Source organism: Rhododendron vialii, chromosome 4a, assembly GCF_030253575.1.
Source record: "Rhododendron vialii isolate Sample 1 chromosome 4a, ASM3025357v1".
Lineage (NCBI taxonomy): Eukaryota > Viridiplantae > Streptophyta > Magnoliopsida > Ericales > Ericaceae > Rhododendron > Rhododendron vialii.
Window position 1 is genome coordinate 29230834 of NC_080560.1, and position 16670 is coordinate 29247503.

Sequence of the window (16670 nt, forward strand, 5' to 3'; positions counted from 1 at the left end):
AAAATATCTTGTGATAATTGAGAATAATTATTTACACTCGTTTTTGGCACCCAGTCCTGGGCAAGTGTTGAAAAGCCATTTAATTATCTTTTAATTAAATTGGGCAAAAGAATAGAGATGAATTGAGTTAAAATTATTGGGCCAAACCCATGTTAAATGGGCCCGATTAATTTTATTTTGGTTCGGGCTCAAGTTTGGAAGTTTTGGGCCAATTGGTAAAAGAGTTTGGCTGGCCCAAATGTTGTTGTGGGCTAAAAATGTTAATAGGCCATTTAATTTAATTAAATGTCCCATTACCCAAGTGGCCCATGAAAAGTGGAAAGAAAGAAAGAAGTGGTTGCCTGGTGAAAACCATTTGATCGAGTCACATGGCTTGGGGTTCTTTACCACCCACAAAAGAAGGAGAAGAAATAGGCCCATTATTCTCTGATGCCCATGGAGATAGGAAATGGAAATGGCTCACTAACTGCTCAAACCGCCCATGATTTGGAATTAACTCATGGGTAATTGTTTAAACCTCCAATAACCACCCATGATCCCACTAAAGATGTTAATGGGTAGTTATTGCGGACACATGGTAGCATTTGAGGCCAACTCGGGACACATGTCGGCTCGTGATGAAGGCGGGAAACCAAGCTCAGATCTGGACTAGTGCAGTATTTGCCTATAAATACTAGAAGACAAGAAGAAAAACGGGTCCACACACCAATCAAGCTCAACGCTTAAAACCAAAGCCTTCCCAGCGAAGCAACTATCTCTATTTTCTCACCCTCACTCAATTACTTCACCAAGTAATTCGGATTTCTATCTCCCTTGTATCCCAACTTTATTATTACGAAACATAATAAAGTTATTCGTATCTCTCTTCATCCCCTACTTTATTATTACGACATAGTAAAGTAATTCTACACTGTTACTTTATTTCCTACACGGTTAGAAAATTATTAAGTCCTCGCACGAAGAGGCAAAACCACGAACCTTCACTGCAATCCAGCCCTTAGGTTGTAGCACCATCGCCCTCTTGGATCTAGAAGTCAGAAAAGGGACGCTCAGCCCTTTACGTTAGACGCGACAAGTCTTGGCACGCCCGCTCAGTCCTTGAGCCATTTCGGAGCTGAACATCTTTTTGGCACGCCCGGTGGGACCCTAATCGTCTAAGGGTTTTATCATGGTCAGGAAGCCGCAGCAACAACCGGGTCCACCCATCCCGGATCCACCACAGAGTCCTGAGGGAGTGACAGTCGAGGTGCCATTACTCGAGGAAGCTGGTCCTCAGATCAGCGCCCAAGATCTTAGCGACGCTACCAACAGCGTCAAAAATTATATGTTCATGGCAGGACGTGATATCTCGAACAACGTGACGCAGTCAATCTCGCAATCGTTCACTCAGTCCTTGGAACCTTTGACCATAGCAGTCAACAAAATGGTTGCTACGCTTACAGAGAGGCTACCGCTCGCTCCTCAGCAGCAGGGCTTTCCACAGTTTGGCGTCTTTGGCAACGGTCAAGACCAAGCTGGCTTATTAGGGGTTCCTCCCCCTCCTCAGACATTTTATCATGCCACTTCGTCTAATAGCCCTGCACTCGGGGGGCAAAAAGAGAAGGGAGTCGTGATTGGAGGAGCTTCGACGCCTCCGAATAACGTTCAAAAATTTGTTTTGGTCGAGGACCAGAACAAGCTTGACAAGTCTGACAAGACAGACAGAAGGCCTTTGCAAGGAGGCCAGGGCTCTGGAAAGGACAAAGGAGTTGCACATACTCCTCAAAGCTCTAATACTCGGGGGCAAGTTCTGCCCAGAACCAGCAGGCACAAGAGGCATACCCATAGTCGCCTCCTGAGCCAGACCTAGTCATGGGAAGGGATCAAGTCTTGAACCTGCTCCAGGAGCAGTTAGGACCTGGTTTCAGACCTTTGGGAATGCCAATGTATAGGAAGCCTCATACCGAGGAGGTGGACAATACACCTTTCCCAAAGGGTTATAGAGTTCCAGAATTTCAGACCTTCAATGGTGAGAGCATGCAGTCGACGGAGGAGCACATTACCAGGTTTCAAGTTCAATGTGGAGAGGCTGGAACCATTGATGCACTAAAGTTGAGGCTTTTTCCCAACTCTCTTACTGGGATAGCCTTCACTTGGTACATCAACTTGCCACCTAACTCGGTGCAGACCTGGGCACAGTTGGAGGAGATGTTCCACCAGCAATTCTACAGGGTAGAACCAGAAGTGACGTTGGTGGACCTCTCATGCTATCGTCAAACCCATCTAGAGTTTGTGGAGTCCTACCTCTTACGTTTCAAAACTGCTCGATTCAAATGCAAGATAGTCCTTCCAGAGGCCGAATACGTGTGTATAGCATTAAACGGCCTGGGCTTTGAAATGAAGAAGAAGTTTTATGGAACGGAGTTCAGAGACCTGTTCGAATTATCTTCTAAGGCTTCTCATTATGAAAAGTTCTTGGCAGAAGAGCAGGACAGGAAGACGACATCTAAAGGGACGTATTACCGTGACCCTAATTACGAGGTTGCTGCAGTGGAAGCAGAGGCAGACCCAGATGTAGCAGTGGCTGAAATCATCAACAAAAAGCCATACGTTTGCAAGGCCTTTGTCAAGATGGAGCCTACAAAGCAGCTAGCCCAGAACACTTTCAATAAGTCAACCAGGACCTATACATTCAACGTGGGTAGGGCTGAAGCTATCTTTGATCAACTCCTGGCCGACAAGTTGCTCAAACTGCCCTTTGGTCACAAGATTCCAACTCTGGAAGAACTGAAGGGCAAAGAGTATTGTAAGTATCACAATTCTTGGAATCATACTACGAATAACTGCATAGTATTTAGAAATGATATCCAGGACAAAATTGAGCGGGGAGAGTTCAAATTCCCTGAGAAAGACAAGCAGCCCATGGGGGTGGATGGCAATCCCTTTCCTTCAGGGCGGAGTACAAATATGGTCTCCGTCAACATGAGGGACATGCCTAGGACTGTTCCTAGACAGAAGATAAGTTTGGGAGCCCCTTCCAGAGCAGTCTACAGGTCCAGCCCAGGCAGGGGCTGGGATCCTTATTATGATGAGGGTGATGTCAGGACTGAGCGAGTTAGAAGGTTCGAGAAGCAGAACTCTTGGTGGTCCAGACCTTCGGGAGTGAAGAAGCCAGAGAAACCAACTTATTCCATGGTGTGCAAGGAGTGCGGACATCATGCCAGTCCTGAAAAGCATTATTGTGGGAAGGGTTGAACCTAGTCTTAAGGAGCCACGCAGGTCTAAGGGGAGAAGGGTTGTACGCGAATCTGTGTTCAACCGAATGCAGCCAAGGTTGGTTGAAATTGAAGATGAGCTCGTCAACTTGAGAATATCTGCTCCTTCCAGGGATAAACCAAGGGCTGTGAGACCTCCAGTCACTCCTCCAGATGAGTGGCACATGGTGGAACATCCCAAGTTTCCTTCTGAACCTCCACCCTTATCCAGATCTCAGAAGAGGCGCCGCCAACGATTCAGGCAGGCAGTAAGAAGGGCTGAGGAAGAATCAATCCTACTTGACGATCCTATGAATGAAGATGACCTAAAACAAGGAGCGAAGGTGGAAGTCCTGGTAGAAGAGCCTGTGGTTGAAAAACCTAAGGCTAAAAGAGTATACAAGCCCTTGGAAAGGACTGTGGAAGAGGCTATCGTTGAGCCTCCTCCAAGGATTTCATCCCAGAAGCAAATCCCGTTCAAAAGGACATACAAAGAGGCAGTTACCAAACCACCTCTAAAGCAGGCAATGGTGCCCAAGAAACAACCTCTCCTGGAAAGAACTCTTACGGAGGCTAGGATTCAGCCTCCACCAAGACAAGTTACTTTGCTTCAGAAAACAGCCCTTGAATCTAGAAGGCCAGACTCGGGGGGCAAGTCAAAGTTGAATCCACCGGCTAAGGTGTTTGTGCCTGAACAGGGTCATAACATGCAATGCAACATGGTCGTGTTCTTACCAGCAGATCTGAAAGTCAAGGACAACACTCCAACAGCCATGGAGGGAGATGTTGTGGAGATGGGGCAGACAACGGAGATTTTAAATGAGTCCTTCTCTGTAGGACTGAATGGGCCTTCAGTGATCGTGCTGAAGGACGAGACTGAAGAGAAGAATGAAGATCGTGCGGCTAGCGTGATCTTTGAGAGGCCGAGTCCTACAATGAACAAACACATCAAGCCCTTGTACATTGCTGGTTGCCTTGATGGGATGCCAGTGAACCGTATCCTGGTAGACAACGGATCAGCAGCCAATCTCATTCCTAAGGCCATGATGCAAAGGCTCGGGAAGACTGATCAAGACTTGGTTTCATGCAACGCCACCTTAACTGACTTCACTGGGAAGGAGACAGCATGCCAAGGTATTTTGACCATGAATTTAACGATAGGGTCCAAGACCTTAACAACACCTTTCTTTGTTGTTAATTCACACTCTTCATTCAATGTTCTACTGGGGAGAGATTGGATTCATTCCTGTCTAGCGGTCCCCTCAACCCTTCACCAATGTCTTATTTTTTGGAATCAAGACGACGTGGAGGTAATATGGGCTGACCGTAGACCATTCAAGGCCTCTACTAACCATGCTGAAGCCCACTTATATGATGAGGGGGTTGGTCCAATGAAGGTGGCAAGCCTTGACAAGTATGGCCGCCACAGAATAGCCCCCATTCATAACAAGAAGTCAGCTGAAGAAGTGAAGGCACTTTTTCAAGAATTAATCGGTCCAATGATTACGGAGTCAAGCAGGCCGATTATAGCTTCATCCAAATACCCTTCTCAATGTCAGTAAGCCCTTCAGAAGCAGAGAAAAATGTGGCCTTTCGAACCACATTGTCAAAGTTTGAAGCCTATTTATTAGAGAAGAGGCTGACGGGAAGTCAAGAGTCTGAGGAAGATTTTTCGGCCTGTGCAGCCGAAATAATCAATGAAGACGAAAACCTAGTTGAAGATCTTGATGAAATCCGCCTGAAAGACCTTGAAGCAGCCCCAGCCAAGTTGGATGACTTAAAGGCTGATGTGCAAGATCCTTTAGAAGAAGTTAATTTGGAAGATTTAGAAAATCCCAAACCTGTATATATTAGTCAACTTCTGCCAGAAGATGTGAAGGAAAAGTTCATCCAACTCTTAGGGGAATTCAAGTCCTGTTTTGCTTGGACTTACGAAGAGCTGCCAGGTCTGTCCAGAGACCTAGTGGAGCACAAGTTGCCTATACAACCAGAATTCAGACCTTTCAAACAACCGCCAAGGAGGATGTCCAATGAGGTTTATCTACAAGTCAAAGATGAGATCGAACACCTTTTCAATGCTGGATTCATACGCACAGCCAGGTATGTTACCTGGCTCTCTAATATTGTGCCAGTCCTTAAGAAGAACGGCAAGGTCAGAGTGTGTGTAAACTTCAGAAATTTGAACTTGGCTTCCCCAAAGGACGAGTATCCAATGCCAGTTGTAGATCAGTTGGTAGATGGAGCTTTTGGTCACAAGGTTTTGTCCTTTATGGACGGGCATTCTGGCTACAATCAGATCTTTATCGACGAGGCCAATACGACTAAGACCGCTTTTAGGTGTCCTGGAGCCCTAGGAACCTTTGAGTGGGTCGTAATGCCCTTCGGCCTAAAAAATGCTGGTGCTTCATTCCAGCGAGCAATGAACGCCATATTTCATGATTTCATTGGCCATTTCATGGAGATCTACATTGATGATATCGTGGTCAAGTCTCAGTCCTATGATGAACATTTGGAACACTTGAGGAAATCTTTCTTGAGAATGCAACAGTTTGATTTGAAAGTAAACCCCTTGAAATGTGCCTTCGGAGTCTCAGCAGGCAAGTTCCTTGGATTCTTGGTCCACAACAGAGGGATTGAAATTGATAAGAACAAGGCCAAAGCAATCATGGAAGCGAAGCCTCTTACCACCAAGAAAGAGTTGCAGAAGCTCTTGGGTTCGTTCAACTTCTTAAGAAGGTTTATCTCAAACCTAGCTGGAAGGGTTCAGGTCTTTTCTCCACTCTTGAAGCTGAAGGACCATTACGCTTTTGTTTGGGAGGCAAACCATCAAAAAGCCTTTGACGAGATCAAAGGTTATTTAGCAATGGCTCCAGTCCTTATGCCTCCCATCAAGAACAGGCCGTTGAAGCTCTACATCTCAGCAGCTGAAGGCTCTATTGGAGGCCTTTTAGCTCAAGACAACGCTCAAGGAAAGGAACAGGCGGTTTATTACTTGAGTAGGTTGTTGACTCCTTGTGAAAGGAGATACACTCCTATTGAAAAGATTTGTCTTGCCTTGTACTTTTCAGCAATAAAGTTGAGGCACTACAGGCTTCCTATTTTGGTTTACATTATGAGTAAAACAGACCTAGTTAAGTACTTGCTTTCTCGGCCAATCATGAGAGGCCGAATTGGCAAATGGTCTTTAGCTCTAATGGAGTTCAGTTTTCAATACGTTCCTCAGAAGGCTGTAAAGGGCCAGGCCTTAGCGGATTTTCTTGCTGATCATCCATGCGTGGATATCGGCGATGAGTCCGAGTTAAGTCTGAACGCCCTTGAGGTATCACTTACTCCTTGGACATTGTTCTTTGACGGATCAAGGACTCAACAGGTCTCAGGCTGTGGAGTAATTATTATTTCTCCTTAAGGCCTGAGGACTGAATTGTCCTTTCAATTTGATTTCCCATGCACAAATAACCAAGCTGAATACGAAGCAGTTCTTATAGGCCTTGAGATCCTAAGAGATCTAGAGGCCAGAGAAGTAAAAATTATTGGGGATTCAAAACTTGTAATCAATCACTTGGCGGGAACGTTCAAATGTTATAGTGAGGATTTGGCTCCTTATTATATGGCAGCAATGCAATTAATTCAAGATTTTGATGATGTAACTGTCAAGCACGTAGCAAGGAGTATGAACACTGAAGCCAACAGCTTGGCTCAGGCCTCAACAGGTCTGAAGCTAGCTTCTGAAACAATCCACAAGATCATCACAGTCCAAAAGAGGTTGTTACCTTCTGTTAGAAGGAGAGGGCTAGGACTGGAGATCTTTACTTCTGACTTCACAGGTGAAGAATCAGATGATGAATCGGAGAATGATTGGCGTACACCTATTATTTCCTTCCTAAGGAGGCCTCATTACAGAACCTCTAGGAAGGTGAGAAGAAGGGCCATGAGCTATATCCTCGTGGGCGATGAATTATACAAGGATGTTTAGGGCACCCCGAGGCCATGAGGGTCATGAGTGAAGTCCATGAAGGAATCTGTGGAGCTCATCAATCAGGAATAAAGATGAGATGGCTAATCAGAAGGTATGGATACTATTGGCCGACCATCTTAGAGGATTGTATTCGTTTTTCCAAGGGATGTCAACCTTGCCAAGCCCATGGCCCAATTCAGCGTGTTTCCGCAGCTGATTACCATGCTGTGGTTAAGCCTTGGCCATTTAGAGGTTGGACCCTTGACGTAATTGGAAAAATTTATCCTCATTCGTTTGGAAATCATACTTACATCTTGGTAGCCACGGATTACTTCACCAAATGGGCAGAAGCTGTGCCATTAAAATCTGTGGATCAGCAGGAGGTAATCAAGGTGATCAAGGAAAGAATCATCCATAGGTTTGGACTACCTGAACACTTGGTTGCAGATAGGGGTACAATATTTATGGGGGAACAAGTGGTCAATTTTGCTGCACAGCAAAATATTATTATCTCTAACTCTACTCCTTATTATGCACAAGGAAATGGCCAAGCTGAATCTACCAACAGGACTCTTGTCAATATTATAGAGAAAATGGTGGAAGATAATCCAAGGGCCTGGCACGAATTGCTTTCTGAGGCCTTATGGGCCTACAGAACCTCAAAGAAGGAAGCCACTAATATAACTCCTTATATGTTGGTATATGGGCATGATCCAGTCCTACCAATGGAGGTAGCAGTAAAGTTAGCAAGAATAGCATATCAAAATGGCCTCATTCCTGCAGATTACACTCAGGCCATGCTGATGGAGCTTGAGGACTTGGACGAGATTAGGCTTGCAGCCCTTGATCATATGTTGGTTCAGAAAAGAAGAGTCTCTAGATCTTATGACAAACGTGTAAGGAGAAAGAGCTTTACTGAGGGTGATTTGGTTTGGAAGGCAGTCTTCCCCTTAGGAGAAAAGAACTCAAGATATGGCAAGTGGTCTCCAACCTGGGAAGGACCTTACCAGATTGCTCAAGTCCTTAGAGGTAATGTCTATCTTCTTATGGATCTAAATGGCAGTCTGTTTAAGCATTTAACAAATGGAAAATACCTAAAGCATCGTTATCCTACTATGTGGGAGATGAGGGACTTTGGGGAAATTCAAATTAACAAACCACAGTGAGATTTTATAGCAAGGCCTGAACGGAGGCCATAATACCTCTTATGCAAAATCCATGAAGGCTCTAAGTTCAGGCCACCTATCATCAAACCAAAACCATTGCCTTGGCCATTTAAAGGAAAGTTCCAGGCCAGGCAAGAGGCAGATAAACTAATTATTACAAACCAAAGTTCAAAAGTGAAAGTTTTGAGGTCAAGACCTACAGAAGGCCTTCAAGACTGCTTTTGAGGTTTGCCCATGAGGTGTCAAGGTTGGCAAGCTGAGTTTCAAGTGTATCCCTCTGCCCACGAAGGCCCGGGACTTTTTCAACCAGGAGGTTCAACTTCATTTCTGGCTTTTTGATCCAGCTTTTAGTTCTTCATGATGTTAGGCCAGAATTTTGGATTCCTTCCGAAGGTCTTCCATTCGGCCTTCAGCTATTGCCAATTGGGTTTTGAAATCTTGAATTTGGTTGGAAGTGGCAGTGATGCTTGCTTCATTAACCTTGATATCATCCTTCAGCTGATTCCATTCAAAGCTAAATTTGGTGAGCTCCATATCAACCAGATCCAACTCTACCAACTTGGCATTGACCTTGTTAAGTTCGTGGGTGGAAGAATCATGGGACTTGACCATGGTAGGGAAGTCTTTCTGGAAATACTGAAGGGAGGTCTCCTCTATACCCAAGGCCTGAGATTTCACCAACACCTCCATGGCTTTCTTGATACTCGAGGCTCGAGCCGGATGGACAACAGCCTTGAAGTTCTGCAGAAGGGCCATCCTAAGAGCTGTTTTGGCTTCAGCAACTTCATCCGGTGTAAATTGAGATTGGGAAGTTGATCCAAGACCACTACCTGAGGTTCCAGAGATGGCTGCCTTCAGCAAGTCTTGAGCAAACTGAAACAAAGTGTCCAGATCTTCTTCTTCTTCTTCCTCCGTCACGATGACAAATTCTGGTTCGATAGGGGGATCAGTCGATGGGATAGGTTTGATTACTGGAGAACTGGGTTTTTTCGGAGTCCTAGAGGAGGCTTCGTGTTCAGGTTCTTGTTGAGGCATGCCCAGCCCTTTGTCTTCTGTCTCTTTCTCTTCATCGAAATAATCATCAAGTTCCTTGGGATTAAGAACAAGAGGGATTAGATGATAGTAAGGGGCCATAAATGCTGAAGAGGACATGTCACAATACATCCTTACAATGGGATTGCCCGTTGTGGCGGATACGGTATTTTCAGAGTCAACTGGAGCAGGTTTTTTCTTCCTCATCTTCTTCTTGGTAGAGGCAGAATCAGCTTGCTCTTCCTTGATCTTGGAAGTGGCCTATCAAGAGAAAGGAGATTTAGCAACAGGTTTCAGTAAAGCTAAGGGCAAGGCCAGGAGGAAGACAAACCTTTTCCAAAGGGTCAGACTCAGGAGAGTTGGTTTTTGCACTACTCCTAGTTCTACCAGCTACGGTGGTTTGAGAGGCCTGTGAGGAGATTTAAATCATAAGGAATACGCGGAAGGAATGAGGAAATGTAAAGGAAGTTTTTACCTCTGGCGCTTGCTTGCGTGCGAGCATTTTAGTCCTTTTGGGTTTCTGCGGAGCAGTTTCAGCATGGGTTTCATCGGGGATGTTTTCTGGACCTAGAGACAGGGAAGAGATTAGCCCAATTATTAATAGAATTCAGGATATTTGCAATAGCAGAGGTATAGGCCTTACCTTTTCTCTTTATGTTCAAGGAAGGAGAAGGACTGATCTGTTGCAAAGGCATAAAAATGCCAGGCTCGGGCACCCCAGCAGATTGCGGCAGAAGGGTGGTCAAGACCTCTAGGTAGGGTTTGATGAAATGCATTCTTGTGTAACCTCCCCACCAACTATCAAATTTGGCTCCTTTATCAGTGCGTTCAGCATAGCGATGAAGGGCAAAGGTCTTCCGAAGCTCAGGGAGAATGTTCCTAACCCTTTCTAAATCCTTTGGTTGAACCACTGGCCTGTCTGTGAAATCCTCATTCAAGGACTGGTATGGAGGTAATGGAGTGAGTTGACAAAGGCCGAACTGTCTAGCAGATTGGGCTGCATTATAGTATTCAACTCCACACTTGTAATTGGTGGGAGTATAAGCCATGCCATACATGAGGTCCCTAGAAATTAGAAAACTGCTCCAGATCTCGAGATGGTCATCATAGTCGTCACCCGGATCTGAGGCTTCTTGTTTCAACCACCAGGGCACCGTGTCTCTGACAAAGGGCAGCCAGTTCTTTCCCATCCCAGTGAGTTCATGGTAGAAGAATTTGAAGTAGGTCCCAAAGGCGTATCTAGGACCGCGAGCATCAGTGTAATGGAGGCCGTAACAGGTGTGTTCTGGCTTTTTGTTCATGGGTGGGGCAAGTTTAGGAAAGTAAGACCATAACCATAGGGTCATAATCCACAGGGGACCAGGGGCAAAGATAAATTTGTTGCTAATCAGTTCCTTCATGCCACGGTAAAGATGGGCTAAGACCAAAGGGCCTAATGCCAGCTTCTGCCCAGAAGCTAGGGCACAGGCCAGGTCTATAAAATCCTTGGTGACTCTATTCGCAGAGACACAGAAGATGAACTTGTTTAACCAATACAGGAGGAAGGCTACGTGTTCGTTATCCTCAACAGGTCCCTTTTTGGCATAATGGTTAATGAAAGGGGTAAAGGACAAGGGTTCTTTATATTCAAAGTAAGGAGTTTTTTGTGAGAGAAAGTAATTGGCCTCTATCCCATGGGGACGGAGGCCTGTCAAGAAAGCCAAGTCCTGAAGGGTGGGGCTCATAAGGCCTACCTTGAAATGAAATGAGTTTGTGGTAACTGACCAGAATTGAGAGGCGGCCAGGAAGAGATTTTTGTCCATATCAATAAGTGACCGACTGAGCAGAATGGCGTCTCGAATCCCTATTTGCCTCCACATATCACCCTTGGCTTCAAGCATTCGGTCAAGCCACTGTACGTACTTGGCATCAGGTCTGTGCCAGAGGCGATTGGGGATATCAGTGTTGAAACGACTCCAGTCAAGGGATGGGGATTCAAAGGGAAGAACTTCCTCAGCCAATGGGTACATCGATGCAAACTGGGAAGGAAACCCTAATTGAAACGCAGGCCCCAACCCAACTCGATCAGCGTTTGCAATAACCAGGACGTCATTGGTAATCGCTATGCGCTCTTCGTCAATGATCTTACGGATTTGAATGGCGAGGCTGTTGGGATTTGGTGGAGGAGCATTAGCTTTGTGGGTCGCCATCTCTGGTGCAGACCAGAGGATTTGAGTGGAGGAATAGCGGTTTAGGGCTTTTTCTGGACTTTGTTCGTGCAAGAGGAACGGAAACAGGGAAGATGTGGAGAGTGAACGAAAGGCAAGAATGGAGCTTTGTGGGTGACAGCACAATTAATGCCGTTGTTTTTTCCCTTTCTCTCCTTTCTCTCTCTATCCCTTTGATCGAAATTGAAGAGGCAACTCAAAGGTTGGACTCTTGATTGATGCAAAGAGTCCTGACAGTTTGGAAAGCTGCATGGCAGCCAATGCACGGCCTGGGGTGACGACACGTGTCCCTCAGGCCTAAGATGGCGATAATTGTTGCTGCCAGCAGGACTCCTTAGGGGATTATTTGATCTCGAAAATGGTTAAGATTCAAAACGGAGGGATTCAAGTTCGATTAAGGAGATATGCTTTGGAACTTGAAAAGTGGTTAGGCTTATTATGGCCTGATTATCTTTTTAAATATAAATATTTGAACTTTTGAAAAATTCTTAGGCTAAATAAAGCCTGATTTTTTTTCAAATCTAGCAATAAGGACTCGTTTGGTTATGCCAAAAACTGTACTTTGTCCTAATTTACAAGCCTAGATCTTGAACAAGATCAAGGCATGGGGGGGCATTATTTACACCCGTTTTTGGCACCCAGTCCTGGGCAAGTGTTGGAAAGCCATTTAATTATCTTTTAATTAAATTGGGCAAAAAAATAGAGATGAATTAAGTTAAAATTATTGGGCCCGATTAATTTTATTTTGGTTCGAGCTCAAGTTTGGAGGTTTTGGGCCAATTGGTAAAAGAGTTCGGCTGGCCCAAATGTTGTTGTGGGCTAAAAATGTTAATAGGCCATTTAATTTAATTAAATGGCTCATTACCCAAGTGGCCCATGAAAAGTAGAAAGAAAGAAAGAAGTGGTTGCCTGGTGAAAACCATTTGATCGAGTCAAATGGCTTGGGGTTCTTTACCACCCACAAAAGAAGGAGAAGAAATAGGCCCATTATTCTCTGATGCCCATGGAAATAGGAAATGGAAATGGCTCACTAACTACTCAAACCGCCCCTGATTTAGAATTAACTCATGGGTAATTGTTTAAACCTCCAATAACCACCCATGATCCCACTAAAGATGTTAATGGGTAGTTATTGCGGACACATGGCAGCATTTGAGGCCAACTCGGGACACATGTCGGCTCGTGATGAAGGCGGGAAACCAAGCTCAGATCTGGACCAGTGCAGTATTTGCCTATAAATACTAGAAGACAAGAAGAAAAATGGGTCCACACACCAATCAAGCTCAACGCTTAAAACCAAAGCCTTCCCAGCGAAGCAACTATCTCTATTTTCGCACCCTCACTCAATTACTTCACCAAGTAATTCGGGTTTCTATCTCCCTTGTATCCCAACTTTATTATTACGAAACATAATAAAGTTATTCGTATCTCTCTTCATCCCCTACTTTATTATTACGACATAGTAAAGTAATTCTACGCTGTTACTTTCTTTCCTACACGGTTAGGAAATTATTAAGTCCTCGCACGAAGAGGCAAAACCACGAACCTTCACTACAATCCAGCCCTTAGGTTGCAGCACCATCGCCCTCTCGGATCTAGAAGTCAGAAAAGGGACGCTCAGCCCTTTACGTTAGACGCGATAAGTCTTGGCACACCCGCTCAGTCGTTGAGCCATTTCGGAGCCGAACAATAATATACCAGGATTTCTTCTTGTATTTACTTGTTTTGTTTCCCAATTTATAGCTAGATAGTTTCCTTGTATAGTTCATTAGTTACCTATAATCTTTAGCTTAATTTCCTTGTATTTTTCCATGATTCTTGCCTTTTAGTTTAGGCAGTCAATTGTGTAAGAGCATTCCAACAGGAGATGTCAAATTGGTTATTGGTGATGTCAAATTTTTTTTGAAGGCATATGTAGGATTTTGACATTAAGCTCTTCCTCTCCAACCCTCTTTTGTCAAAAAAAAATGAGTGGTGCTATTTGCACCGACCGGAGCATACCGACGGCCGCGCGCGGCCGTCTCCGGCCATCGGACGGCCGATCCAAGCCGTCCAAAAAATTTTAAAAAAAAAAACCGAGGAGCCCAACGCGAGAATCAACGGCATCTGATGTGTGTAGGGTACTTGATCTAAACACCCTATTTTTCATGTATATATGTACATATAGACGGCCGCGCACGGCCGTTGGTACGGTTTTCCTACATTTTTGGTCGGTACATATAGGATTTTTGAAAAAAAATAGAGCTCAAACTTAAAAGGGAAAAAAAAGAAGAAGAAGAAGAAGAAGAAATCCTCAAACAGCAGAATTTTTTTTGAACTTCCAAAGGTAGTTTTTGAAATTTGGCATGTGGAGAGGTAGATGTCAAAATTAGCATGAGAGTGAGAGATGTCAAAGTCACGTCAACTTTGACATGAGTGAAGGCAAATGGATCGGATTGAAAGTTGATGTCAAAAATTACCGCTAACTTGCCCACCTCAATTTTGATATCTCTCATTGGAGACTATATATATTAAAAACGTTATTTTGTTTTCTCCAATGAGGAGAACACCAAAATTTGCCTCTTCTATTTGATTTTAACATGATTTTTTTTCGTTCCACCTTCTTACCAGCGATTCCCGTCATTCATCATGACAGAAGGTGGGAAAAGCAGCAACTAGTCCAAAACGTCAAAGGAATTAAGAGTTGACATCTTCTCCTTCTAATAATCCAACAGCTGTATTGGTATCTCGCATCATCTGAATAGAGACAATTACGGATCATGGCTCCACACAATTACCATGGCTTTAAGAGCCAAAAATAAAATTGAGTTTGTGATGGGTCCATAGAAAAATCTGGGGAGGACAAAGAAAAGGATGTGTCATGTGCAACAAATTGGCTATCGATGAGTGCAGTTGCTCAACTCTTTGATTTTGCCTCACCTGATCAAGTCAAGAAAGCCCTTTCTAATGCTGGATTTCAGGATACTACAGTCAAATATATGGGTGGATTTTCTGTGATTATAACTTTTGATAACAAGGAAATGAGAGATGAAGCCATGAAGAATACTGAGGTAATCAAACTATTTCAATCGATCAAAGCTTGGAATGGAGAACCTGCAGCGACATTGTCTAGAGTTGTCTGGAATCAATTGTAGGGGTTTTCCCTTACAGGCTTGGAATTTGTTGTCATTCAAACTCGTGGGTGAAACTTGGGGAAGTTTTTATGTCTTGACAAGGAGACGTTCAGATCAGATTCCTTTGAAATTGGTAGAATGATGATCCTAACAGATTTTGAGAGAAAAATTGATGATTGGTTGAACATTCTTGTGAATGGTAGAAACTACAGATCGAGTTAAAGTTTGGGAAGAAGAATGTAATGATCCTTTCAATGTCAAGAATTTGGAGGCTGTTCATTTGCGCATATATATATATAATATACACACACACAGTCCGGATCAAGTCCGCACCTCCCATTTTCCGATTGAATTTCGATGATCCGAGTCGCTCAATGTGTTCAGAACGTGATTTTAAGGGTACTGGAGAGAAATTAGCAAAAAAATGACCGGGAAGGGCTTGATCTGAGCAGTTTTTTTCTGAACCGTTCAAAAAAAACTGCTCAGATCAAGCTCTTCCCGGTCATTTTTTTTGTTGATTTCAAGCGGGTACCTTTAAAATCACGTTCTGATCACATTGAGCGGCTCGGATCATCGAAATTCAATCAGAAAATGTGAGAAATGGGGAGGTGCGGACCGGAGCTCCGGTCCGCACCTCCTGACTTGATCCTGACTATATATATATATGAGTCCGGTTCCCATAAGGGATTCCGCACGGGTTTACCGTGCGAGACTCCTCTTTTCCGATCAAATTGGGACGATCTGAGCCGCTCAAAGTGATCAGAACGTGATTTTAAAGGTACCAACGAGAAATTAGCAAAAAAAATGATCGGAAAGGGCTTGATTCGAACAGTTTTTTATTGAACGGTTCAGTAAAAAACTACTTGGATCAAGCCATTCCAGATCATTTTTTTTGCTGATTTCTAGCAAGTACTCTTAAAATCACGTTCTAAACACATTGAGCGGTTTGGATCGTCGCAATTCGATCTGGAAAGGGGAGTCCCGCACTGTAAGTCCGTGCGGGATCCCTCATTATATATATATATATATATATATATATATATATATATATATATATATATATATATATATATATATATATATATCATAATGAAGACAATCAAGTGGGGCAAAGTTTGCAGGTCAATATATCCTCAAAACAATCCCGCAAGTCATTATAATTTGCAGATTCATCCTCAAAACCCTGATCCTGAGCTTCAGAAGAAGGTTTAAGATGATGTCTTGAATAACATGAATAATATAAGGGTAACACAGATGATACTGAGGTAGCAGATAAGTTTGCAAACACAGCTCTTGCTATCGATCGTGAAAAATACAGCGTTTGAACAAGAGGAAGCTGGTATTAATTCGGCTAGGGAAGATAACATTACTGCAGACCCATCTTGGCTCTATCTCCTACGGTGGCTCAAGGTAACGCTATGGTGGAAGATGAAACATCTAGACTCCAAAATATCCCCTCAAACCACTTTGGAGGATCCCATTCTTTCTTGGGTAGAGGATTCCTTTGACAGCAACCAACCGGACAGGTTGGTTAAAAGGGCTGTTGAAGTGCCACAACAGGATTCTGATTTCTGAAGCTGACCCATCAAACGAGAATCTACGAGTCCAGTCTGGAGTTGATGACACTAATGCTCTGGCTTCTATTCCTACACCTTAGCCCCAAGAAAATGTCGAAGGCATAAACCTAGTAGTGGACCTTAAGAAAAAGGAATGAGCAGTTTTTTATTGAACCGTTCAATGAAAACTGCTCAGATCAAGCACTTATTGGTTATATTTTTTGTTGATTTTTCGCAAAGACCCTTAAAAGCACGCGCATTCTGATCACATTGAACTGTTCAAATCATCAAAATTTGATCAAAAAATAAGAGATCTGCATTATAATAAAACGCAGGATCCCTCAATAGATCAGTGGCCTATTATCAAAAATTTAATTTATATACCTTTTATAATTCTATTTCTCGAAA

At 43.7% G+C, this 16670-nt stretch overlaps 1 protein-coding gene across 1 annotated transcript; it reads left to right on the forward strand.

Annotated features, from left to right (window-relative positions):
• The first annotated feature begins 2016 nt into the window (after nt 1-2016).
• Nucleotides 2017-3145, forward strand: LOC131323881 (uncharacterized). Its single transcript, XM_058355722.1, has 3 exons — nt 2017-2553; nt 2599-2914; nt 3021-3145. Exons 1-3 carry the CDS (start codon nt 2017-2019, stop codon nt 3143-3145), a joined length of 978 nt encoding a protein of 325 aa, XP_058211705.1.
• Nucleotides 3146-16670: the final 13525 nt, after the last annotated feature.